Source organism: Muntiacus reevesi, chromosome 3 (genome assembly GCF_963930625.1).
Source record: "Muntiacus reevesi chromosome 3, mMunRee1.1, whole genome shotgun sequence".
In the NCBI taxonomy this organism is placed as follows: Eukaryota; Metazoa; Chordata; class Mammalia; order Artiodactyla; family Cervidae; genus Muntiacus; species Muntiacus reevesi.
The window spans coordinates 83,129,082-83,156,531 of NC_089251.1; the positions used below are offsets into that span (position 1 = coordinate 83,129,082).

Genomic DNA, 27,450 nt, shown 5'->3' on the forward strand with positions numbered 1-27,450 from the left:
TTAGGGACCAGCAGGCGAAACAAGCTCTGCATTTTGTGCATCAGGCCATTGTCCCGATTCTCGTATTTTTATTTCTTATTTATTTGCCTTCTATTTCCTGTTCATAGTATAAGGCTTCTGAATCCCAAATTCAAAAGTCTAAGTTCTGCCTCAGCTCTACGGAAAACCAAGCGAAAGAATGTTCTGGGGGAATCTTTCACGTGGACCCAGGGCAGCGCCCGGGGGTGAGAGGCCCGAGAGGAGGAATAGGGAGCTCCGAGTACTCACGCCTCCGCCAGCTCCTTCCCAGCCTACGCCTCGCCTTGGGAGCTTGTTCTTGGAGGGGTGGGCGTTTCTTTTAGAGCCCGTTTCCTGACTGTAACATGAGGAGGTGGAAGCATGAGGTTTCTAGGGCCCCCACTGCGCTGTGATTCTGAGAGAAGGGGGCTGATCCCCAGTGACGGGTCGTGACGTGGGTACTAGAATCCAGTGAGACCCCAAAGGACCAGGAACGGGACCAGATTCCCAGCCCGCCAAGCACTGGTGAGCCCTCTTCCAGAAACACTGACCTCAGATCTGCGTCGACCTCTGCCTCTCACCATTCCCTGCCCCACACCCTCCCCCTCTGCACACTAAGACGTTTTGCTGGAGAAAGAACGGACGGGAGAGCCGGGGCAGATATAAAAGCATTTTCAGCTTTTACTTCTGGGTGCGTGGATTTCCCCTTCAGCCTCATTACACCCTCCTAGTGCTTTTCTCCAGCTGATTTTGTTCCCCCGACAGACGATTAACCTCTGTGCCGCCATGGTTTCCTTGCTCATCACTCACCCACCTATTCAGAACCCGAGGCTGGAAGGGAGAGGAAGCGCTTCCAAGTGGGTTCGCCCAGTGTTCATTGATTGGCTGTCTTCTTAACACAGCCAGTCACTGAATTACAGAACATCTGGGCTGGCAGAGCCCTAATAAATCACCCGCTCCGCCTGCCCCGGACTTCACCGACGGCAGCTCTTACTTGGAGAAGCTGAGTGACTTGCCTCAGGTCACGCAGTGGCGCAAAGGCTAGAATTCAAGATGTCCTGTCACCCTTGTGCTTCCCACCCCACCCCGAGGCCGAAGACCATCAATAGGCTTGTGTGAGCAGAAAGTGAAGGAAAACGGACACATTTCCCCTAAGGGGTTTAAATTAATAAGGACCCTGGGTGGAAAAAAGGATAAACAGCAAAGGTATTTTTAGAAAGTGACATTGGAAAGCGTGGAGGTAAACTCTTCCCTGTAAATGGTGATGACATTAAGAACACAGTGGGAGAAAATGTTATTTTGAGAGGAAAGAGCCTTTATTGAATTGTTTTTCCTACCCTGCTACATTTATTCTTTAATCCGTGTTCACATCAGCACACCAAACAGTCTGCCTGCCATTTTTCTTTTGCTTGACATATTTATCGCCTTATTTTCATATTATCCTATAAACTTTGGTATACACAGCTTCTAAAGCAGCTATTTTTAATGCAAGATGACACACCAAGCTTTAAATCCCTCAATAAACTGACCAGGGACAGCTAGCACTTATATTTCCTCCCCAGAGAAGCCTGCTATTCATTTGCTATCTTTAAAAAAGAAAAACAGGAATGAAAATGGGTCGACGTGTTGAAAAACAAGAAAACAATGGCCAAAACCACGTATTTTCCTACTTCAAGATAAAATGCTCTAGAACATCTGACACTGATAATTAACATTTGTAGCAAGTGGTTATTTTTATATATTTGACTCTGACTGTATACAAGTGCCACTTAACTCAGCGATTTTTCTTCACAGAAATAGAAGGTGGTGCTATATATGTTATTGGAATTTAATTCTAAAAATACAAATGTTATAGGTTCTTGTGAAAGCAAAGCATTTTTATTCCTTTGGAGATCTCAAAACTAAATATCCTAGTGTCTTTGACATAACCACGTTGGTTAAGATGCTGCTGTAAATGTTTGAAGGGTTTGGAGACCTCCTGGCTGTTGTCAGGTTTTTTTTTTTAAACTTGTCACGAGGCACAAATAAGCTGTGACTGCGGCTTCTGAGCAAGAGGTGCCAAGGCCTAAGTTAGTTTTCAAGGCCAAGGCCGAGCTACAGATCTGGGGGATGAAGGGGGAAGGTTGTGTCTGAGATCCTTTGTGGAAAGTGAGACAGTTATCCTGCCCTTCATGGTTCTTGATCAAAAGGCCACATATTATTTGAGATTTGAGCTTGTTTGCTCTTTTGATTACTTATTTCCAGTTGATATCTGTAAATCTGCTTTAAAGAGAAATCTACTGCATGTGAAACAAGATTGATTTATTATCTCCAATAAGAGAAAAGTTGAGGGTGGACATCAGTATGAGCCCTCAATTTCTATCCTATGTAGAAGAGTAGAATGAATTGGGGATAGTCAGCTAGGTGACTGCTGGGGGCCATCGCACCCCCCCCCCCCCACCTCCTGCAGTGCTCCCCATTGCCAGGTGAGCTTTCCCACCACGACTGCAGAGGCCTCGGGTTATTGGGAGAAAGGAGAAAGTTTAACCTAGAGGACCACGATTTCTGGGCATCTCACCTGTAAGTGAGATCACTGTTAGAGAGTTTTTGGTCTTCCCAGCTAGTGGTAAAGAACCCACCTGCCAATGAAGGAGATATAAGAGAACCTGGATTCAATCTCTGGGTTGGGAAGATCCCTTGGAGGAGGGCATGGCTACCCACTTCAGTCTCCTTGCCTGGAGAATCCACTGGACAGAGGAGCCTGGCGGGCTATAGTCCATGCGGTCACAGAGAGTTGGACACGACTGAAATGACTTAGCACACACACACCTCTCAGGTAACACAGGAGCCCCTCAAACTAATACTCGAGGAGTCAGGGTTGAAAGGGATATTGCCTGAGAGAGAGGTGAAGGCCTTAGCCCAAGGCCACACAGCCTGCTATTGGCTAATGGAAAACTTGAACCCAGCTCTCTTAATCCCCAAACAAATATTCTCTCTACCAATTAGGAGTGCAAACGCCATTTACTTTCAAGTGTTGATTAACCTGTTCCTCCTTCTAGAGGCCTCAGATTTCTTCACTGGCATCTGGATTGCTTCAGTTTCTCTCATCTACATCTGTATCAGGGAAGAGAATGAATCTGCTGTGCTCTAGATGTATGGATATTTTTCTTTTCTGGCACAAAATGAAACGAGGGTCATGCCCTGGTTTCCGAATTCAGAGCCACACTTACCCGTACTGAACGACACCCATCAGAGGACCGGCGGGGCCGATGTCAAGAGTCTGGGCGACATCGGTCAGAAACTGCTTCTGGATTCGGAATCGACGTTTGCCGATGCTCGAGCTCCCATCAATTAAAAACGACAAGTCAACTTTGCAGCCTGAGAAGTGGAAAAGGACTCTGTTATTCTGCTCCTCTCTCATTGCGCTCACCGCCCACTCCCCTCTTTCTCAGCCAGAGCTGCCTGAGATTGCAATGAAAAGAAAGTTAAAAAAAAAAAAAGTAGCAAGATGTAAGATATACTTATTTATTTATATTCACAGCAGATTTTCACTGGGCACCAAGATCACAGATACTTGGGCTGGTACTTATTTCCATGGTTGTTGTAGAATTCTCTGTATTAGCCACGGTTACAGACTTCAAAAGCCAGACCTCCAAGTCAAGTCTAAGAAGGCCCTCAGAATGGTTTACTAGCTCAGACCATGTCAGCTGTTGTGTTCAGTTGCTAAGTTGTACTGATCACTTTGCAGCCCCTTTGGAGCCTGCCAGGCTCCTCTGTCCATGGGATTCTCCAGTCAGAATACTGGAGTGGCATTATCAGAGAAATGCAAATCAAAACCACAATGAGGTATCATTATACTCCAGTCAGGATGGCTGCTATCCAAAAGTCTACAAGCAATAAATGCTGGAGAGGGGGTCGAGAAAAGGGAACACTCTTACACTGTTGGTGGGAATGAGAACTAGTACAACCGCTATGGAGAACAGTGTGGAGATTTCTTTAAGAACTGGGAATAGAACTGCCATATGACCCAGCAATCCCACTTCTGGGCATACACACTGAGGAATCCAGATCTGAAAGAGACACGTGTACCCCAATGTTCATCGCAGCACTGTTTATAATAGCCAGGACATGGACATGGAACCTAGATGCCCATCAACAGAGGAATGGATAAGGAAGCTGTGGTACATATACACCATGGAATATTACTCAGCCATTAAAAAGAATTCATTTGAATCAGTTCTAATGAGATGGATGAAACTGGAGCCCATTATACAGAGTGAAGTAAGCCAGAAAGATAAAGACCAATATAGTATACTAACGCATATATATGGAATTTAAAAAGATGGTGACAATAACCTATATGCAAAACAGAAAAAGAGACACAGATGTACAGAACAGACTTCTGGACTCCGTGGGAGAAGGCGAGGGTGGGATGTTCTGAGAGAATAGCATTGAAACAAGTATACTATCAAGGATGAAACAGATCACCAGCCCAGGTTGGATACATGAGACAAGTGCTCAGGGCTGGTGCACTGGGAAGACCCAGAGGGATGGGATGGGGAGGGAGGCAGGAGGGGGGATCGGGATGGGAAGCACATGTAAATCCATGGCTGATTCATGTCAGTGTATGGCAAAAACCACTACAATATTGTAAAGTAATTAGCCTCCAACTAATAAAAATAAATGAAAAAAAAAAAAAAGAATACTGGAGTGGGATGTCACTTCCTACCACTAGCGCCACCTGCAAACCCTAATATATATATATATATGAAAACATGTGGACTCAGATTGTAAAGAATCTGCCTGAAATGCAGGAGATACAGGTTTGATCCCTGGGTCAGGAAGATTTCTTGGAGAAGGGAATGGCTACCCCCTCCAGTATTCCTGCCTGGAGAATCCCATGGACAGAGGAGCCTGATAGGCTACAGTCCATGGGATTTCAAAAGAGTTGGACATGACTGAGCGACTGAGCACATAGCACATATATACATTAATGAAAGCAAGAAATGGACATGAGTTGATACAGTTTTAAACAGAATTGTTGAGGAATACTTAGTAAAGAGTGATACTACAGAACTGGACATGAAGGAAAAAGGTTCTGAGAAGACGCCTTGTTTTCTTGCTGTGGTGCATGGCAATCAAAATCGGAGAAGTAGGTAATGACAGGGACCTCTCTGGGCCTGGCTGACTTCACTCCATCTGGAATCAGTGCCTGGGCTCCCTGGAGACCTTGTAAGCTTTTAGATCCTGTCTGCCAGGATGTTGGGGCCTGCCAACTCTTCTCATTCAGCTGGCTACCCCGTCCTTTGCTGCCTCCAAACTGCCTATGCCCAAGCATGATCCTTGAGACGAAGATTGGAAGAAGCAAATGAAATCAAGAAGTGAAGTTGAAAGATGCCACTAAAGTCAAGAATGTTCCCTTGGTATCTCTAATTTTCTTGAAGAGATCTCTAGTCTTTCCTATTCTGTTGTTTTCCTCTATTTCTTTGCATTGACAACCAAGGAAGCTTTCTTATCTCTCCTTGCTATTCTTTGGAACTCTGCATTCAAATGGGTCTATCTTTCCTTTTCTCCTTTGCCTTTCACTTCTCTTTTTTTCTCAGCTATTTGTAAGGTCTCCTCAGAAACCATTTTGCCTTTTTGCATTTCTTTTTCTTGGGGATGGTCTTGATCACTGCCTCCTGTACAATATCATGAGCCTCCATCCACAGTTCTTCAGGCACTCTATCTGTTAGATCTAATCCCTTGAATCTGTTTGTCACTTCCACTGTATAATTGTAAGATATTTGATTTAGGTCATACCTGAATGGTTTAGTGGTTTTCCCTATTTTCTTTAAGTCTGAATTTGGCAATAAGGAGTTTATGTTCTGAGCCACAGTCAGCTCCTGGTCTTGTTCTTGCTGACTGTATAGAGCTTCTCCATCTTTGGCTGCAAAGAATATAATCAACCTGATTTCAGTATTGACCATCTGGTGATGTCCATGTGTAGAGTCTTCTCTTGTGTTATTGGAAGAGGGTGTTTGCTATGACCGTATGACTTATAACATATGACTTACAGCAGAAGCAGAAGATATTAAGAAGAGGTGGCAACAACACACAGAGGAACTATACAAAAAAGATCTTCATGACCCAGATAACCATGATGGTGTGATCACTCACCTAGAGCCAGACATCCTGGAAGGTGAAGATAAGTGGACCTTAGGAAGCATTGCTACGAACAAAGATAGTTGATGTGATGGAATTCCAGTTGAGCTATTTCAAATCCTAAAGGATGATGCTGTGAAAGTGCTGCACTCAATATGCCAGCAAATTTGGAAAACTCAGCAGTGGCCACAGGACTGGAAAAGGTCTGTTTTCATTCCAATCCCAAAGAAAGGCAATGCCAAAGAATGTTCAAACTACGGCACAATTGCACTAATTTCACATGCTAGCAAAGTAATGCTCAAAATCCTCCAAGCAAGTCTTCAACAGTATGTGAACCAAGAACTTCCAGATGTTCAAGCTGGATTTAGAAAAGGCAGAGGAACCAGAGATCAAATTGCCAACGTCCATTGGATCATTGAAAAAGCAAGAGAGTTCCAGAAAAACATCTACTTCTGTTTTATTGACTATGCCAAAGTCTTTGACTGTGTGAATCACAACAAACTATGGGAAATTCTTAAAGAGATGGGAATACCAGACTACCTTACCTGCCTTCTGAGAAATCTGTATATAGGTCAAGAAGCAACAGTTAGAACTGGACATGGAACAACAGATTGGTTCCAAATTGGGAAAGGAGTACGTCAAAACTGTATATTGTCACCCTGCTTATTTAACTTATGTGAAGAATATATCATGAGAAACGCTGGGCTGGATGAAGCACAAGCTGGAATCAAGATTACCAGGAGAAATATCAACAACCTCAGATATGCAGATGACGCCACCCTTATGACAGAAAGCAAAGAAGAACTAAAGAGCCTCTTGATGAAAGTGAAAGAGGAGAGTGAAAAAGTTGGCTTAAAGCTCAACATTCAGAAAACAAAGATCATGGCATCCAGGCCCTTTACTTCATGGCAAATAGATGGTGGAACAGTGGAAACAGTGTCAGACTTTATTTTCTTGGGCTCCAAAATCACTGCAGATGATGACTGCAGCCTTGAAATTAAAAGTCACTCCTTGGAAGAAAAGCTATGACCAACCTAGGCAGCATATTAAAAAGCAGAGACATTACTTTGCCAACAAAGGTCCGTCTAGTTAAAGCTATAGTTTTTCCAGCAGTCGTGTATGGATGTGAGAGTTGGACTATAAAGAAAGCTGAGCACTGAAGAATTGATGCTTTTGAACTGTGGTGTTGGAGAAGACTCTTGAGAGTCCCGTGAACTGCAAGGAGATCCAACCAGTTCATCCTAAAGGAGATCAGTCCTGGGTGTTCATTGGAAGGACTGATGCTGAAGCTGAAGTTCTAATGCTTTGACCACCTGAAGTGAAGAACTGACTCATTGGAAAAGACCCTGATGCTGGGAAAGATTGAAGGCAGGAGGCGAAGGGGACGACAGAGGATTAGACAGTTGGATGGCATCACTGACTCGATGGAGGGTAGTTTGAGTAAGCTGCGGGAGTTGGTGATGAACAGGGAAGCCTGGCATGCTGCAGTCCACGGGGTCGCAACGAGTCGACCCCAACTTAGCGGCTGAACTGAACTGTCTGAAAGTCAAGAATCAAGCAAAAGAACAGCAGAACTACTCTATGGCTTGGCGTGTTTCCCAAACAGGGCTATTGCCACTCTTTCCTAGGTCCAGGCTTGTGATGTGAATTGCCGCCAGCAGGTGGCAGTGGTGCTCTTTGGGGCTTGCGGCCCACCGGAGCCAACAGTTTGCTGGAAATGCAGACGCCTGGGCTCCACCTGGACATATAGAATCAGATCCCAGTTTAGCAAGATCCCCAGGTTACTGATGTGCACACTAAAGTTTGAGAAGCACTCCTGAAGAGAAGTTTTTCTTTCAGATGTCAGCAGCGTAGTTCAATATGCCTTTTTAAATGAAAATCCTTTTTTTTTTTTTTTAAAGTTAGAGAAAAGAAAAACTTAATTAGAGTAAGGGCCAAACAATAGTATATGGATTTTGTAGCATCTATTTTGGTTCTTCCTAGACCATTTTTTCTCCTTATTTCTTACATCTTGTGCTATGTTCAGGATTGATAAATTGATTTCACAGGTTTTAAGAAGTGAAATGTTTATCTATTTACTCCATTCTCTTCACTCAGCATAATGGCTGAAATGGGTTAACTTTACTCCTCTTTTCCAAGAATTTTTTAAAATTCATTTTTATTGGAGTACAGTTGCTTTACAATGTTGTGTTAGTTTCTGCTAAGAGCAAAGTGAATCAGCAATATATTTGCATATATTCCCTCTTTTTTTGGATTTCCTTCCCGTTTAGGTCGCCACAAAGCAGTGAATTCCCTGCACTATACAGCAGGTGCTCATTAGTTATCAACTTAATACATAGTATCAATAATCTGTATATGTCAATTCCAATATGTCTGTGTCTCTATTTCTGCTTTGCAAATAAGATGATCTATACCATTTTTCTAGATTCCATATATATGCATTAATATATTTGTTTTTCTGACTTCACTCTGTATGACTGTCTTTGTGTCCATCCACATCTCTGCAAATGGCACAGTTTCATTCCTATTTATGGCTGAGTGATATTCCATTGCATATATGTACTATAGCTTCTTTATCCATTCCTTTGTTGATGGAGATTTAGGTTGCCTCCGTGTCCTGGCTATTGTAAATAGCACTGCAATGAACACTGGGGTGCATGTATCTGTTTCAATTATGGTTTTCTCTGGATATATTCCCAGAAGTAGGATTGCTTGGTCATATGGCAGTCCTATGTTTAGCTTTTAAAGGTACCTCCATACTGTTTTCCATAGTGGCTGTATCAATTTACACTCCCAGCAGTGCAGGAGGGTTCCCTTTTTTCTACACCCTCTCCAGCACTTGTTGATTGTAGATTTTTTGATGATGGCCATTCTGATGAGTGTAAGATGATACCTCATTGTAGTTTGATTTGTATCCCAGAATGTTTGAATGACAATGGCTCATGCTCGGGGCATGTGCTCACTGAGACCTTAGTGGCTTTCTCACATTAAGATGAAAACCTACTGATGTGAAGATGACAGTGTCAATACAAAGCGACAGAACTGGGTTATGAAGTGTTCAGCATGAGCAATTTATTATGCTCACTGAGGATGGAAGAGGAGGAAGGAAAGATAAGACAGAGTGTCTGCAGGAATCAATCTACCAATTTTCTTAATTGCTGTGGTTTTCTTCAACGTGGTGCAATTTTATAGATGAATGCTTTGTGTTGACCAATATATTAGGCCAGTGTTTTTTAACCCTGGGTAAATATCTGAGTTCCTTATGCAGCTTCAACAAATAAAGATGCCTGAGAATCACTCTAGGCGGTGCTTCTCAAGGGTTAATGTGCAAAGGAATTGCTTGATTCAGTAGGTCTGGGGTGGACCCTGAGAATGTGCATCTCTAACAAGCTCTCAGGTGATGCCTGATGCTGCTGGTCCTCAGACCACACCCTGAGTGGCAAAATCAAGGGAGACAGGTTCCGTAGGTATGAGGCAAGAATTGGTATCTTTCATTTTTGAAGATGTCTGCAGGTGATTCTCACACATAGCTGAGTTGAGACTCGCAGCCCATTGGTGGCTGACTTGTCATGGCGTTCTGGGGGGAATTTGCAGATGCTTGCAGCACACAGCTGCCTCCTGGTTTCCCTCTTTTTCTCTGCTCTCTTTCTTGTATCCTTGGGTGGCTTCTCTTCCACCCAGTCAGTATCAAAGATCTTCAGGTTTAAGTCCCCGTTTCTTCTCACTGTAACCTGTCTCCCTGGGTCACACTTTCGGTTCTCAAAACCTTGGTTTTGCCCTCATCATCTTCCAACTCTAAGTTTCCGGCTGGACTGTTGTTTCTGTATGTCAGGGTAGCCAACTCTCTGCTAGACTGAATGTCTTACAGAAGATGATAGAAATGCTTTCCTGCCCCAACTTGTTCCAACTCCAGTGGTCCTCATGGCGGCTCCAGTTGCCATGAGCTCCAGCTCATCTTTAATTGCTCCCTGTCTTTGCCTCCACCCCTCTAGCTTCTTCTTTCTCTGTCTCTTGGATTTGCCCATTTCTCTCCATTTATGCTTCCCACCCTAGCTCGGTACCATCAGCTCTGCAGACCTCCATCCTCACTGGCAAGCCGGTCTCCTCCTTTCATCCACTCTTGTCTCCCCACTCTACCCACCCTGTTGCCATAGTGACATTTTAAACATCTGATCCTCTCCGCCTCTTGCACACAGATAGTTTAAATCCTTCAGAAGCTTCCCTTTTCCTTTAGAACAAAGTGACAGAAGAGAGATAAATAGATCCAGGGTAGGAGAGAGGCGGGTGTGGGTGGGAGTGAGTGGGCAGAGGGGAGAGAGAGCAGATCAGATGTCAAAGCCACTAGGGGTTTCTAGTTGTCAATTAACTTACTTGGATCTCCCTGGGATGCTGGCTCCAAAGACTGTGTGCTTAATTCTTCTTTTGGAACAAATCCTGGAAAGAGCAGTAAAACTTTTGGTGACTTACAAGAACAGGAAGCATCTGGCCTCACCCCAGGGATGGGGACAAAATGGATATTCACACTCAGTTCCAGGGGCTGGGCTTACTGCTAACTGTGCTCTTCTCCATACCACCCCCATCTGAGGAGATAAGAAGGAATGAATATTTACGGACAGTGCAATAGAGACACAGCACTCCTCTGGGTACTTAGGGGCATTTGAAGTCAGGTGAGTTCAGATCTGTCCCCTACAGCTCCTTAGCTTAATCTGTCTGAGCCTTAGCCTCCTTATCTGAAAGCATGAAGCACTTTGCCAGTGTAAATTATCCCTCGTACAATTCTGAAAATCTTGAGGTCGGGGTTGAGACTAGCCCATCGCATAAACCTTCCCTGTGGCCCTCAGTCAATATTCAGTGACTGAGCTGATGAACAAAGATGAGTGAGACCAAGGACAGGGTTGGGTGTAGACCGGAGGAGAAGAGAGGAGATACTAGCAACTCCAACAAACAAGAAGGTCTACGCTGCAGCCTGTCCCCTCCTGCAGTCTGAGACCAGATGCACATAGAAAAGGACTTAGTGCTTTGAGAGGGTGTGTGTGTTTGTGAGCTGAATTTCGGCTTCAGGGTTTTCTTTAGAGCTGTTTACTGGGGAGCCACAGTCACAAATATCTCATATAAGGAAGTAAAGACAATAGTCTTTTAAGGCTTGGAAAGGCCAATGAGTTTCTGGGCAGAGTGTAATTGCAGCACCGGAAGTGAGTCTCCTGTTTCTGGGATGCTGGGGAACGCCCGCATCCATGGAGGAAGGTGCTCAGGACTCCACTCTGGGCTGGGGTGAGCTTTCTGCTGGCTCTGTTAGTTTTTCCAATTTGCAAAGCACATGATTTCATCTTCCCATTAAAGGTCAACTTGCTCATCCCACTTCCTCAAATCATTTAAAAAATTCACTAATGGCATTTCTCAGCCAGGAGTCCTGGGAGGGGAAGAAATACACATCCAGAGGCCCGAGTCCTCTCCTCCATATCCCCCTGCCCCCAAGCCAGCAAAATCTACCCTTGCACCAAGAGTCTGAAGACTGTTTGCTGTTGGAGCTTTAAACACTTAATGTAGCAAATAGGGAACAACATTCATTCATGTGAAGAAAAAACCTGAATCCCATTTGCAAAGAAGGAAGAAGAAATAGAAGGAAGTTAAGTGAGGGTCTAACCCATTTTGGGGGCTGGGAACTCACTGCCTCCTGTCTTCACATTTCCTCCCCTCTTTGTGAATCCAGTCTTATCCCTGACCCAGTCCTCCCTGTGGGGGTTTCAGGGGGCCCTTTGCCTGGCCACCAGACATCTAACATTGGAGGTGACACCAGAGGAGTCTTCTGTAGCAGAGCTTGATCTCTCTGCCATCTGCTGTAATCCTAAGAATCTCGATCTAGTCATGGCCAGAAGGATGGGCTGTATATAATTACCTGCATCGAGAAGGACCGATTCAGGTTTCCACAAGGCAGGTTCCCCTGGTTTTCAAAATTAAAGAAAAAAACAAATTCATTAGTTAGATGAAACCAGCAGAAGCCCTCAAGTGAACTGCCAGGCTGATAACATTTTCTAATTATGGCAGAAAGCTCAATAAAGAAACCCAAGACCAGACTTTGGGATGAAGCAACCTGAAATCTGTGTGATTTTCTTATTTAAAGTCCTTAAAGTCAGAGGCAAAAATATCTTTACTCTTTTCTTCCTTTCACTATGCGCAGGTAACCATGGAATAATAGCAGTCCTGAAATTCAAGGGAAACTAAAAGCTCATGCAGATTCGAAGAAACCCCCATTGTTGTTCAATTGCTCAGTCGTGTCCAACTCTTTGTGACCCCATGGACTACAGCATCCCAGGCTTCCCTGTCCTTCACCATCTCCTGGAGCTTGCTCAAACTCATGTCCATTGAGTCAATGAAGCCATCCAGCCATCTCATCCTTTGCCATCCCCTTCTCCTCCTGCCGGCGATGTTTTCCAGCATCAGGATCTTTTTCCAATAGGTAGGCTTTTCGCATCAGGTGACCAAAGAATTGGCGCTTCAGCATCAGCCCCTCCAATGAATATTCAGGATTGATTTCCTTTAGGATTGACTGGTTGGATCTCCTTGCAGTCCAAGGGACTCTCAAGAGTCTTTTCCAACACCGCCGTTCAAAAGCATCAATTCTTCAGCTCTCAGCCTTCTTTATGGTCCAACTCTCACATCCATACATGAATACTGGAAAAACCAAAGCTTTGACTGTATGGACTTTTGTTGGCAAAGTAATGTCTCTGCTTCTTAATACGCTGTCTAGGTTTGTTATAGCTTTTCTTCCAAGGAGCAAGCATCTTTTAATTTCATGGCTACAGTCACCATCTGCAGTGATTTTGGAGCCCAAGAAAATAGTCTCTCACTGTTTCCATTGTTTCCCCATCTATTTGCCATGAAGTGATGGGACTGGATGCCATAATCTTTGTTTTTTGAATATTGAGTTTTAAGCCACCTTTCTCACTCTCTTCTTTCACCTTCATTAACAGGCTGTTTATTTCCTCTTTGCTTTCTGCCAAAAGGGTGGTGTCATCTGCATATCTGAGGTTGTTGATATTTCTCCTGGCAGTCTTGATTCCAGCTTGTGCTTCATCCAGCCTGGCACTTCTCATGATGTACTCTGCATATAAGTTAAATAAGCTGGGTGACAATATAAAGCTTTCATGTACTCCTTTCCCAATTTTGAACCAGTCTATTGTTCCAATGCAACCCACTAACCTGCTTTAATAATATCTCTACCAAGTGAGTGACTGGCAGGTGCTTTAATACCTCCAGAGACAGGAAACTCATTACTTTAGCAACAACAAAAATAGAGCATTTCTTCTTGGATTGTTGAGATTTTGAGAAAACTTTTCCTTATGCCAATCTGAAACCTTAATCCACCGTCCATCCATCTGTCCTTCATCACACTTAATCACGTGTGTGTACTCAGTCGTGTCCATTCTTTGTGACCCTATGGACTAGAGACTGCCAGGATCCTCTGTCCATGGAATTTTCCAGGCAAGAATACTGGAGTGGGTTGCCATTTCCTCCTGCATGGATCGTCCTGACCCAGGGATCAAACTCACATCTCCTGCATTGCAGGCAGTTTCTTTACTGCTGAGCCATCAGGGAAGCCCCATCACACTTAATATGCACCCAAAACATGCCCATTATCATTCCGGGTACATTTGCCTCATCCATCTATTTGTATTTCTTTCCTTGGGACCACACAGAACAAATCTGGCTCCTTCAGGGAGTAGACAGTCCCCTCATTTCCTGAGGCTCTGCTTCTCCCCACGTGCCTGAAGCAGAATGGATCAAAGCAGCAAATGCCCCTCACTGCACGCCAGTGCCGATTCAGTGGCAGGGGTGGTCAGGAAGTGAACATTCTTATCCAATAGTCCCTGATATTTTGGGGGGAGTATGTCTGGAAGGGACTTAGGGACAGCAAAACATGTTAGGAAACCTCATAAGGACACCCACATGGCTATTTTTCTCCTCCTTCCCACCCCCTGCCCCCACCTTCAGCTCACAAGGCTGAGAGTGTAACCAACTGTTTCATTTCTTAAAGGCCATCAGCTTTCCAGCACACTTCAATTAGCACACTCAGATGAAGTGATATTCTCCTTTACATGATTCAGTGATGCCAGGCTATGGTGAAAGGCAAGTCTGTGCTCTTGTAGATTCTGGGTTCATGATGAAAAGTGAGTTTAATCTGACTCAGCCATTAACCAGGTGTAGGACCTTGTGCAAGTCACATACCCTCCATGAACTGCAATTTCTTTTTGAGTGATATTAGCACTTTGGGTGGGATGATCTCCAAGTTCACAATATTTACGATCTATATGTTTAAGTATTCAGCTTCTTTAGCCTCATTACTCTATCGCCACCTACCGGCAAAACTATGCACTTTGCCCTTTTCCTTAAAAAAAAAACAAAAAGAAAAAACGTGCTGGTGACACTCAGTTATTGTCTAAGGCTTTCAGCACCCTTGGGTGTGAGGAAAGATTAGAATGTCGGGCGCTCTATTACTTTAGTAGGAGATGAACAATTTTCTGACATGAAGTAATGAAGCGATGGGACCGGATGCTATGATGTTAGTTTTTTGAATGTTGAGTTTTAAGTCAGCTTTTTCACTCTCCTCTTTCACCTGACACGAAGGATTTCCAAGTCTCTTACTCTGTCCTGGAGGCCTGTCCTCTATCTGTGTCACTTTAATTTGTTTGGGAAAAGTTTGAACCAAATCACTTTCACCCAAAAGCTGAAGACTGAAGAAATATTTTTGGACCGCTCAGACTTAGTGCTTTGAGCTTGGTGATGATGAGAAGTAGATTTGTGAGAACGTTTGTGTTCTGGTGTCGAGGTCAAGGGCTTGGTGTGGGGCAAACAGAAGACTATCCCGAGTCTACCAAAGACTAGCTGGGGCCTGAGGGGCTTGCCCACCTTCCCTGACCCTCAGCTTTCTCCTGTGTAAACCTAAGGGCACAAGGACTTGTTCTGCCCCACCTCACATGAAGATTGTTGTTGTTCAGTTGCTAGATCGTGTCCGATTGTTTGCAACCCCATGGACTGTAGCCCACCAGGCTCCTCTGTTCATGAGATTTCCCAGGCAAGAACACTGGAGTGGGTTGCCATTTCCTCCTCTAGGGGATCTTCCCAACCCAGGGATCGAACCCGGGTCTTCTGCTTGACGGTTGGATTCTCCGCCACTGAGCCACCTGGGAAGCCTTCATATGAAGGCAAATATATACAAAATCACCCTGAAAAGGGTAAAAGGCACTTGTAAAGAAACAGCTAAATATTTTTGTGACAGTCTTGGCTCCATCATCTTATAGATACAATCAGTGTCTATGGGAGGTGTTGGTCTTGAACACGCACTGACCAAGCCCCATGTGAGCATTACATGAGAATAACCCTGAGGGTCAGGGACAGCCATGAGCCCACTTTACAGGTGAGAAAACTGACACACGGGGAATAGCAGAGCAGAGTGTTAAATCCAGGCAGGTAGGCTCTACCTGTGAGATCCACTGCCTCTTTATGACAGGAGGCATCATTGTTGCTTCTGAATCTCAGAGTTCTGGGGGTGAGGGATGCACCACAGAGAAGCCAGTCCTGGAATGTCCCATGAAGAAGGAGGGCCCAGAACACCCCTGGTTTAAAATCCTTGGCGACCTTTGCACTGGTTACGGCTCCTACTGTTCCCCGAACATCTGGAGTTCACCAGCCTGGGATCCAACGGGAGTCATGACAATGGCCCTTAGGGCGCTCAGGTTTTAGGGGACAGACCCACAGGTGGCCCCTCAGCCCCCGACTTCTCCCCAGGGACTTCCACTGCAGTTTTTAGCAGGAGGCGTCAGTCTGAGGGGCAGCAGCCTCTGGAGCCAGGGGACTCCGCACACCTCCCTCCCAGGGCCTGGCCTTGTGCCCGCAGCTCCACATTTGAGGGTGATTGGAGAAGGCTGGGGACAGTCAGAGGTCCTGGGCATGGGCATCAGGCCAGCAAAACATCCGCAGCCCTGCGTTTACAGATGGGTTCCCCTCCAAAGCTCTGCATGGGACATTTGTTTGGGAGCTGGCAACCTCTTCTCAGGGAAACGACATCAACTCTGCGCTTAGGTTTCCAGGCCAGTGAAGCTTATCAGAGCTCAGGGTACCGTGAGGCTACCTCGGATGGCTCCAAGGAAAAGTCCCTGAGTTCTAGCTCCAACCTTCCTGAGCGCTCCACTCCTCCCTCCGCTGGGGGCACAGCAGGAGCAGCCAGGCCAGCCAGGGTGGGCTCAGAGGGTCCTGGTCGGGGGCAAGGGTATGCCTGTGGGGTCGGGGGGAGGCGGTCACGTCACTGATGAGCCTGGAAGTGGGGAGGATGGGACCTGCCAAGGCAGGAGTTCAGCCCCGGAATATTAGAATCTGAAAACATTTGAGTCATCTTTTAGTTCTAACACATAGCACAGTGTCTCAGTACATTTTTTTTTTTTAATTAACAGTTCCCCTGCCATGGAGGTGGTGGCTTAAACTGGGGACATGTTAAGGTATATTTGTGGGCAGAGGCATAGTGAGAGGAGAAAGCAGGACTCACTCAGGGTCCTAAGTTCAGAGTCCTGTGCAGGAGAGGACGAAATATTGAGGCTGATGGCCATATTATTAGGTCTGTACATAGCTGCCTGTGCCTGTTAATGCATTGCCCCCAACATGGATGGGGTATTTAGTGGGGCTCAGGAGATTTCATCCCATGTGATATAATTTTATCTGTGACTGGAGAGGAGACAGGTGGCATATTAATTAATTTGGTGGATGACAGAGAAGGAAGTCTAGTTGATGATGGAAGGCTAGCTAATATATTCAGTGACAGAATTAAGATTCAGGAAGACTGCAGCCCACTAAACTAAGGGAGGGTTTAATTGAGTTAAGTGTGATATTCTAAGTGGGGTGCAAAAACTCAGCTGCACCAGGACAGCATTGGGGTGACCTGCTTCTCTAGAAATACGTGAGAAAAAGCCCTGGGAACCTGAGCAATTGCCAGTTCAGTAGGAGATGAGCTGATGAGGAGACAAAGCCTCCCCCACATGGAACTTGGGATGTTTTCAAGGAACCAGAGTATTTAGGGCGAGAGAGGCAGTTCCCTGGCTCAGCCCTCCAGACAACGTGTCCTGCTCTGAGTCACCACCAACAGACTGAGGTTCAGCCGGGGTGTGCTGCCGAGTCACGTAAGGACCTGTTGGAGGTTTGAGAGAAATTTGTCCCAGAAAAGACGAGATGCAAAGGAGGACATGAAGGCTACTTTCATATACTTGAAAGACTCTCAAATTTATTCTCTTAACAAATACCGAAGATCCCCTTACAGCCTGTGTTTTGGTTCCATCTATTATTGCTTTTTCTCGTATTAGAAATTAAAACTGTGTATCCTCTCATTTAAAACAGACTGACTATCCATTATTTCACTATTCATTCACTTAAAAATAACAATAAAGCTATTTATTTTAACATTTTATAATGGAAATAACTGCTTCCTAAGACAAAAGAATTCAATGAGAAGAGTGGCAGATTTCTCCAGTGTCTGATATAATAGAAGACAGCTCAAATCTGATGTCAGTTCCTTCAGTTTGTCTGTGGTGATATGTCATTTTTGTTGAAGAGTTTGAAGAAAATCTGGCCTCAGTTATAGAGGGAGAGAAGGGAGGGCCTCATAGAAGCCCTGAAAGCAAAGTTCTGTGACCACATTATGAGAAGTAGTAGTTTAGACACGTTAGGAGCAACCAGGCTTAGTAAGTTCTAGATAGTGCATCCAACAATGGGCCTGGGAAACTCTGGGCCCCTCACGTACAGTTATCCTACACAGGGCAAAGGCTTCCCTGGTGGCTCAGTGGTAAAGAATTTGCCTGCCAGTGTGGGAGACATGGGTTTGATTCTTGGACTGGGAAGATCCCCTGGAGAAGGAAATGGGAACTCACTCCAGTATTCTTGCCTGGGAAATCACACGGACAGACAAGACTGGTGGGATGTAGCCCATGGGGTCGAAAAGAGAGACACGACTGAGTGACTAAACAACAAAAAAACATAGGCAAGGCCTCTGTCTGCCACATCACAAGGGATTCACTTGTTTGGTGGGAAATCAGATCAGATCCACGTCATTTTATTTTTTCAATGTGGCATTGAGTAAATATTTTAATGGGCTGTGATTACAGGACAGAAGTCACGAAAGTACATAGAAGGTTAAAAATAAGACTTCTGAACTAATCTGAAACACCAACACATAAAACACTGAAAATGGGTAGGATGAGAAAACTGGATCGAGTTACAGTCCCTGATCTAGCTACCTTGCAGTTCAAAAGAGTCATTGCTGAGCTGTTCGTTACAAACATACAGACCAGAAGCGCTTTATACAGTTCTTCCCAGTTCTATGATCTGATGATTTTCTAGCTGAGAAGTTGGCTGACTATCTGATATGCATGATTTTATCAGAATTAAGAGTCAGGTGACGATCCCATGTGCCAGTGGCTCCCCTATCTGCAGGAGCTAGCTCCGGACTCTGAGATTTGTGCAGGCCTGAGCACCAGCACCTCTTGATGAAAGTGAAAGAGGAAGTGAAAAAGTTGGCTTAAAACTCAACATTCAGAAAACTAAGATCATGGCATGTGGTCCCATCACTTCATGGCAAATAGAGGGGGAAACAGTGGAAACAGTGACAGATTTTATCCTTTTGGGCTCCAAAATCACTGCAGATGGTGACTGCAGCCATGAAATTAAAAGACACTTGCTCCTTGAAAGAAAAACTATGACCCACCTAGACAGCATATTAAAAAACAGAGACATTACATTGCCAACAAAGGTCCGTCTAGTCAAAGCTATAGTTTTTCCAGTGGTCATGTATGGTTGTGAAAGTTGGACTATAAAGAAAGCTGAGTACTGAAGAATTGATGCTTTTGAACTGTGGTGTTGGAGAAGACTCTTGAGAGTCCCTGGGACTGCAAGGAGATCCAACCAGTCCATCTTAAAGGAAATCAGTCCTAATATTCATTCGAAGGACTGATGTTGAAGCTGAAACTCCAATACTTTGGCCACCTAATGCGAAGAACTGACTCATTGGAAAAGATCCTGATGGTGGGAAAGATTGAAGGTGGGAAGAGAAGGAGATGACAGAGGATGAGATGGTTGAATGGCATCACCAACTCAATAGACATGAGTTTGAGTAAATTCTGGGAGTTGGTGATAGACAGGGAGGCCTGGCCTGCTGCAGTCTATGGAGTTGCAAAGAGTCGGACACGACTGAGCAACTGAATTGAACTGAACTGAGTACTTCGGGCGAGCAGAAGCCCCAAGGCAGGGTGCTCTGGCCCACAGGAGGGTGTGAGTGCTCAGAACAAAGTTGCAGAGGTGATAGTGGAGTGGGAAGAGCAGCAGAAAAGAGGAGGATTTGAGGGATAAAGGAGCTGGGACCATCAGTGTGGTCAGTGGGATGGAGTCTTAGTTACTAGGAACACAAAGAGAACAGTTGAGAAAGGGAGACTCAGGGCTGGAGACCCAGACAGTAAGGCTATAAAAGGTTATGAAAAGGGAATGGGATCAAATGCTAAAAAGCAGTCTTGGGTTGTTGGGCAAGAAGAAACAGGAGCCAGAAGTCGAATAAGTGCTTCGTTGCCATCACCCCCCAAGCCAAGTCTGATTCTCATGGTGTGTCTGGGCATTTGCACTTTGTCCCAGAGGCAGGTCCTGGGATGGCAGGATGGGGCCTAGGCTGCCCAAATGAGGGACCTCTCCAGCAGTCCCAAGCCCCTGGGAGCCCCAGGGCATCCTGACTGGTAGAGACATACCTCTGACACTGAAAACGGACACTGAGATCGGACAGAGCAAAGGGATGGTTATTAGAGGTTAAAAGCTGGGCATGACCTGGAGGTGAGCTGCAGGGGCCAGCACTGTGCAGGGGACGGTGTTTGTAGGTGCAGCAGAGCAAGGCTGGGAAGCAGCCGGCAGCCTTGCCAGGTTTCTGGCTTCAGAGACTCCTGCCTTTGGATACCCCAGGGGGTGGGATTAAACAGGATCAGCTGATTAACATGCAACCAGCAATCTGTTTTCTTCTCTTTTTTTGTCCCCTGATGAAAGTGCCCCTCATTCAGATTTTCCTTGGAAGTCAGCCTTCCTCTCTGTGGTTGGCTGTACTTTGGGGTTGCAGAGAAGGCCAACAGCACAAAAGGAAGCCGTGCCCCATGTTTGACTGCCTGAATGACTAGTCCCCCAGGCCTGTTAAGGTCTAAAGTGGCCTTGGAGTCCTTGGCCTGCCCAGAGATCTAATTCTTAAGCCTTTTGTCCTGAACCTCAGCATGTACGTTGGCAAACAGGCAATTGGGAAGGCATAGAAGCTCTCAGTCTGTCCAGTGGACTGGGAGCCCCTGCTCTCATCTGGCATCAAAGCAAAAGAGTCTGCAATCTCAAGGAATCTTTTAACATGTGGAGGACAGGTACCTCTAGCAAGAGACTGGACTCTTCTCCTTCCTTGTGTTCCGAGGCTGTAAAGCCAACTGTCTGTTAAGTCTGTCAGCTCATGGCCCAGGCCCCAGGCAGAGTTTGTGGAAAGCATCTAACCAGGCTAGATTCTCCTTTCTCATCTCTGCAGGCCTCAACAGCCTCTCAGAGAAAAGAACTTGTTTCATGTATCTGCATCCCCATTTCCTGGGCCAAACTGTTAGGGGAAGCACGTTGATTGAAACTGCCCATCCCAGCCAGGCACCATAGTAACCGTTTGCATGAGTTGTTTTATGACAGGAGATTCTGATAAGGAATGTGGAACTAATAAGCCATCACCAACCGGAAGAGTTCGGGAAAGGTCAAAAGGAGACCCCGCATGTCGTTCCACTTCCCAGAATCCCTCTAGCAAGCATCCATCTTGGCTGAGCGACGCGTGCGCCACCAGGAAAGACTCTGAATTAGAATGATTGGTCAAAGACTACCCGGAAACTAATCCCATCACCATAAAACCCAAGACTGCGAGCCACCGGCAGAGCAGTTCTCCTGGTTCCCTTACCCTCCTGCTCTCCACCCGGGTGCCCTTCCCAATAAAATCTATGCTTTGTCAGCACGTGTCTCCTCTGACAATTCATTTCTGAGTGTTAGACAAGAGCCCAGTTTCGGACCCTGGAAGGGGCCCCCCTTCCTGCAAGAAAACCTTGAAGGGATGCACACAGAAGTGAAAAAAAGGGAGCCAGGGAGTGTCATGATTCATAGGAGAATTGCTGGAGGAGAAAGGATGATTTCTGTTCCCCGTGTCACAGAAGTACTCGAGCAAAATTGGCTCTGCCCTTTCCTGGGAAATGATAAAGGCTTCTTTGACTCAAGTTCCTCAAGGATAAACCCCAGAGAGTATCCCTTTTCAAGTTTATAAGAGCCTAGTCACTGAATCCTTAGGAATTTCTATTACAATCTCCAAAAAATTGCCTCAAGGGAGTGGCGCTTTGCTTATTTAATGGCTTCCTTACAAGTTGGGCCCCTGAGCAGTATTTTTTGTTGACATATCTGGTTTAATGATTTCTGTTCAAATCTGAGTCAAATGACAAGGATTTGGAAAGACAACCTCCATGTAAACAAGCTTAACTTCCTCCAGTAGCTAGAAAGGTGAGTTCAGGTTCTCACCTGGATTAGCTTGGGGGCTATTTTGGATGTTAATATAGGTAGTGGCTCAGATGGTAGAGTCTGCCTGCAGTGCAGGAGACCCGGGTTTGATCCCTGGATTGGGAAGATCCCTGAGAAAAGGAAATGGCAACCCACTCCAGTATTTTTGCCTGGAGAATTCCAGGGACAGAAGACCCTGATGGGCTACAGTCCACGGAATCGAAAAGAGTCGGACATGACTGAGTGAAAAGGATTTTTGGTTTGTAGGTGGTGGTGGACCAGAGATCTGTAATAACATTTGACTGGCCAGAGCATGAATTTTAATTTAACTCTTCTCATTCTTTCCATGATCCCTCCTAGCAAGATATTACCAAGGTCAGAACCAAAGTAAAGTTTTGTCCTTGGGTGGCCTGAACCTGCTCTGGAGGGGGCATTGAAATGAGGGGAAGAAAAGGATTTAACTGAAAATGCTGACTGAAAATTCCAGGTAACAGTAGCCCTCGCACTCCACAACTGTCAAAGCATCTTTTCCTAAAGTGCCATATTTCTTTATACTTCATTATTCTTATAATAATTCAGCTGTGCCTCTCCTGAGGGGGTTACAGTAATTCCTCAATAGAAATGTCATTTAACATTTAGCAGTTTGCTTAAACTGCATTAACATGGTATTGATGCAAATAGCATTAGCTTTCAGTCATTTTTAAGGGTACACAATGGGTTATCCTTAATTACTCTGTGGGAGAATTGAATACATTTCAGCATTCATTATTCACCAGGCAATTTTTCTGAAGCAAGGTTTTTAAAAGGGCAGAGGGAGAAGGGAGATTCTATGAGGAGAGCTGCAAAGTCTGTTTTGGGGGGAAAGGGACCACATAAAAACTGGTTGAGAGAAAGAACCAAGTTTCATGGAAGGGGAGAGATAAGAGGTCATGGGAAAACATCAGTTTTTCTTAGAATCAAGTTTATCCACCATAACTTTTCATTCCTTTTGTCTTTGTTCCAACTGTTGTTAATTGTTCAGTTGCTGAGTTGTGTCTGACACTTTGTGACCCCATGGACTGCAGCACGCCAGTCGTCCTGGTCCTTTACTATCTTCCAGAGTTTGCTCAAACTCACATCCATTGAGTTGGTGATGCCATCCAACCATCTCATGCTCTGTCACCCCCTTCTCCTCTTACCCTCTATCTTTCACAGCATCAGGGTCTTTTCCAATGAGTCAGTTCTTCGCATCAGGTGGCCAAAGTATTGGAGTTTCAGCTTCAGCATCAGTCCTTCCAATGAATATTCAGGACTGATTTCCTTTAGGATTGACTGGTTTGATCTCCTTGCTGTCCAAGGGACTCTTAACAGTCTTCTTCAGCACCACAGTTCAAAGGTGTCAATTCTTCAGCACTCAGCCTTCTTTATGGCCCAATGCTCACATCCATACATGGCTACTGCTGCTGCTAAGTCGCTTAAGTCGTGTCCGACTCTGTGCAACCCCGTAGACAGCAGCCCACCAGGCTCCCCCACCCCTGGGATTCTCCAGGCAAGAACACTGGAGTGGGTTGCCATTTCCTTCTCCAATGCATGAAAGTGAAAAGTAAAAAGGAAGTCACTCAGTCATGTCCAACTCTTAGCGACCCCATGGACTGCAGCCCACCAGGCTCCTCCATCCATGGGATTTTCCAGGCAAGAGTACTGGAGTGGGGTGCCATTGCCTTTTCCACATGGCTACTAGAAAAGCCATAGCTTGGGCTATATGGACCTTTGTTGGCAAAGTGATGTCTCTGCTTTCTTGTTCCAATTATTTGGGCACAAACTCAAAATAGCTCTGTTTTCTAATTATAAAGTGAACACGTGGTCACTACCAACATATCCACTATGGGTAGTAAAGAATCATCTGCAATCCCTCTATCCAGCAGTGGCTGGTTTACAATTTTGGTATACAGTGTTCTATTCCTATTCCTTTTTCTATGCACATATTCTCATGTGAAAAACATAATTATAACACATGAGATTGGTAGACATCCTATTTTGTAGCCTGCTTCTTTGACTTAACAACCTGTCACATTCCAATCTTCTCTTGTCAGTAAGTATGCATATTTTAATAGCTGTGTAGTGACTTTTTAACCATTCTGACAATCGACAATTAAATTGTCCCCACTTATTTTTATATCATGAACAACATCTATGTCCAGGCTTCTTTTTGACTTTGACTGATAATTATCTTAGGATATATTCCTGTAAGTGCAAATGCTGGGTCATATCTCTACACTGTTGCCCAAACCGTGTTTTATCAATTTCCCATGTGACTTGGTGAAAACTGACACCTTACTGTTTACTTTGAGTGTATTTGATTCCTGGTGAACATCTGTTATATTTATTGGCTGTTTGTAGTTCTTCCTTCATGGCCTGCCTGGTCATAACCTTCACCTATTTTTCTTTTTGAATATTTGTCTTACTGTTTTATAAGACTGGATTTTAAGAAAAATCTTCTCCTGATACCTGAAGGAAGATAAGCATTCAGAGATGAGATACATGTAGGTGAGAAGGGAAATTGCACATGGAAGGGTCAGGCTTTTTATAGATACTGGTTCCTTCCTGTCCCAGGTTTCACCACTTCTTCCTTAGCGGACGGTGGTCAGGGGGTGGCTTGGAGTAGAAAGGTGTGTCACCAGCCCCTCCACCAGGTGGCGCTCTGCTCCCCTCTGGTGTTTACCCTTTAGTGTGGACACATATGATGCTGTGTAATTAGATTGGCTGAGGCATCCCGGGCACTTCTTGAGATAAACCTGACCAGAAAATAATGCCGGGCGAAGCCACACTTCACCTTCCAAACTGCAGTAGATTCAGCGGACCCTGCTGGTGGATGTAAGGCATCGTCCATTGTTTCCAGAGCCCTTTCCTCAGCATAACGCTGAACCTCGTTCTCCAGCCTGCCCGCTCTGGTCCTGGGAAGCAGCCCTCTGACTGCCTGGCTCCACTAGGTGCCAACATTCCTACCCCACTGGCCTCTCCCATGAACATGCCTCCCCCCAGGCTTCTCTTGTTCTGTACTCTTCTCTGTCTTGTTAGGTTTGCACAACTGCAGGTCAGTTAAGAGGCTGAGATGTGACCTTGGTGTCCAGCCCATCTTCCTGGGAGTCCTGCCACCTGCATCAGCTTCTCTTCATGAGCTGAGAGAGCCCCTTTCTTTTCTTCCTGCAAAGTTTCGACTCTCCTGGATTCCCTCCCATGCCTGTGTCTGGTCTGAAAGGCAGCTCTTGAGCTCATCGGAGAGCAAATATGACTCCGAGACCCCCAAAAGCAGGCTGCTCCTGTTCTGCCTCACACTTCTTAGGTGTCTTGCTGCAGGGGTCTTGGGAGATCTTGGTAGGATATATTCACTGCCATAGCCCAAGACCCTGGAATGGAGCCTGACACACATGGGCACTCAAGGAATGCTTTTGAGTGAATACATGAATTAGGTTTTGTTTCAGCGCCCCATCTACCGTCACTTCTAGAATCTTTTGGCTACAATCACATATATGTAAGGAAAAAAAAATCACTTAAATGCATCAGTAGTGCCTTACTTGTCCATCAGCAGGAGAGTTGCTCTCATAATTTAATAGAATATTTTTAGCTATTTGAAGAAATAAGCTATCTATATGTTAAATATTATTTAGTACACTTGCGCTAAAATATCACAGCGATATCTACAGCCAAGCCCTAGGATAGACATTCATGAGAGTAGATTGGTGGTTATCTAGGGCCAGTGGGGGAGGCCTTTAGGGGGACGTGGTAAGTGACTGTCAGTGAGTGTGGGGTTTCTTTTTGAGGTGATGAAAATGTTTTAGAACTGACTGTGGTGATGGTCGCACTACTTTGAGTACACTGAAAATCATTGAACTGAATATTTCAAATGAGTGAATTGTACGGTAGACAAAAAGTATCTCAAGAAGGCTGTTATTTAAAAAAAAAAAAAAGACATAGGCATTCAAACATGAATCTTCACTCTTCTTCATTCCTACAGAAAATCCTTTGAGTAAACCATTCATGTTTTGAAAAGTCCTCTCTTCCTGCCTCCCTCCCCAGTTTGGCTCCTCTCGTAGCAATTAGGGCGCAGGCTACACAGAGCGCTTGCCCTGGATATTTGTCTAGGAGTCTGTGGGGCAGCACGGACGTGGGTGCTGGACCGGGATGAAGAGCAAATGCTGACGGGCTGCAAGGCCGCTGCCCAAAGCTTGTGTCCCCAAGCCAGGAATAAGGAAGCTTTGCCAGGCTGGGAGCCACTGCTTCAAGTTGCTTGAGGTTTTCCACAAGCACAGGCCCAACTTGTGACAGGATTTCCAAGCTCCCAGTGTAGCAAAGTAAATATGCCCCAGGCTTAATTAAATGTGTTATATAAAAATTGCCGTCCTCTAAGGAGACACCAGGAGCAGGCAGCTCACTCAGCTACTCACAAGTCTTTAAAAGAATCAAGAGGAGGGGGTAGCGTGTTAATATATTTCAGAAATGATTTTTGTGGCATTTTTATTTGGGGACTTTAGGTTATAACTTCTTCCGTGAGCCATGCATCGGATGAATAATAATAATTCCTACTTCATAGAACTGTTGGGAAGATTAAAATAATGCGTGCAGGGTGCCTGGCACAGGCAGAGAATGGGCTGTGCATCCTGTGACTGTTTATGACTAATCAGAGCAGGAGTTGGCTGTGTCTAGACCCTCTGATCTTGTCACCCTGTCCGTGTCCAGGCAGGCCAGGCCTCAGTCTCTGCGCCACACGGTGAGGGCCTTGGGTGTCTGTTCACAGTGGAGATGGCTCCTGTCGCCGGGGCAGCATCACGGGAGAGCTGGCTGCTGGTCTTGGAGCCCGGCTCTGCGGCTTCCCTTCAGGGTGACTGGGGGCCAGTTTCTTCCTCAATACGGTGAATTAATCAAATTAGAAGCACTGTATCTGCTTTATAGGGTTGTCTTGAGGATTTAATAGGTTAATATTTGTCAGGGGCTTAGAAGAGTGTCTAGCACACGGAACGTGTTTGGACTTGTTGACTAGAAAGATGACTAGAGAGCTGGGCTCTGACAGGAAAGAGGGAAGGGCCATGCTATGTGGCAGCGATGTTTGGAAGCTGGAGGTGAGGCTGAGAAGACCCAGTCCTCGGCACTTCCTCCTAGGAGCAAAAAGTGATACCAGGTGGGAGATATTTAGAAGTAGCCTGGACACAGCGACACCTGCTCTGTGGAATTTCCTACCCTCTTGCCAGAGGACCTTTAGCAATGAGATAGATGCTCATTGCCCAGGGTGCCTAACATCGAAGACTGTAAAGCTGTTGTTTGGATTATCCAATGCGCTCCTAAGGTCGTGTTTGATGTAATACCAAGGTTAATTCCATAAACGGGACTTTGGTAAAACCTAAAACATGATTCAAGACATGGATGCAAGTGGTAAGACAAAAAGCAGTCAGAGAAGAAATAAAAACTTGAGCGAGCTGACTTTTCTTAAAGGGATTCTTTTTTGTTTTTGCTTGCTTCTAATATTTGAAGACTTCCAGGAGTATTCAGTTTGTCCCTTAAAACCCAACAGTGTTTACACAGGAATCTATTAGCCCTCCAGCTGAGCTTTTGGAGAAATGGAGATTTTGCAATGGGAAAGTTTCACATAATATCCTACGTTCCAAAGTATGATTAATAGCAGTCCTATTATCAAATCTGTATTAAGTCCTTCTACATAGTTTGCTTAGCTTTCAGTTCAGTTTTGAATTATCATGAGCTCAATTTACCCCTTCAATATGGGAAGACACGGTG

The 27,450-nt window shown here is 45.1% G+C and overlaps 1 protein-coding gene across 3 annotated transcripts in view; it reads right to left on the reverse strand.

The window, feature by feature from the left end:
• Nucleotides 1–27,450, reverse strand: part of VIT (vitrin) — a 119,347-nt gene that overhangs the window by 22,193 nt on the left and 69,704 nt on the right. For all 3 annotated transcript variants that reach the window (XM_065927394.1, XM_065927395.1, XM_065927393.1), the window contains 3 exons: nucleotides 12,017–12,061; nucleotides 10,492–10,554; nucleotides 3,207–3,354 (listed from right to left, as the gene is read on the reverse strand). In XM_065927394.1, the coding sequence (XP_065783466.1) occupies nucleotides 3,207–3,354; nucleotides 10,492–10,554; nucleotides 12,017–12,061 (256 nt within the window). The remainder of the gene's footprint in view (nucleotides 1–3,206; nucleotides 3,355–10,491; nucleotides 10,555–12,016; nucleotides 12,062–27,450) is intronic.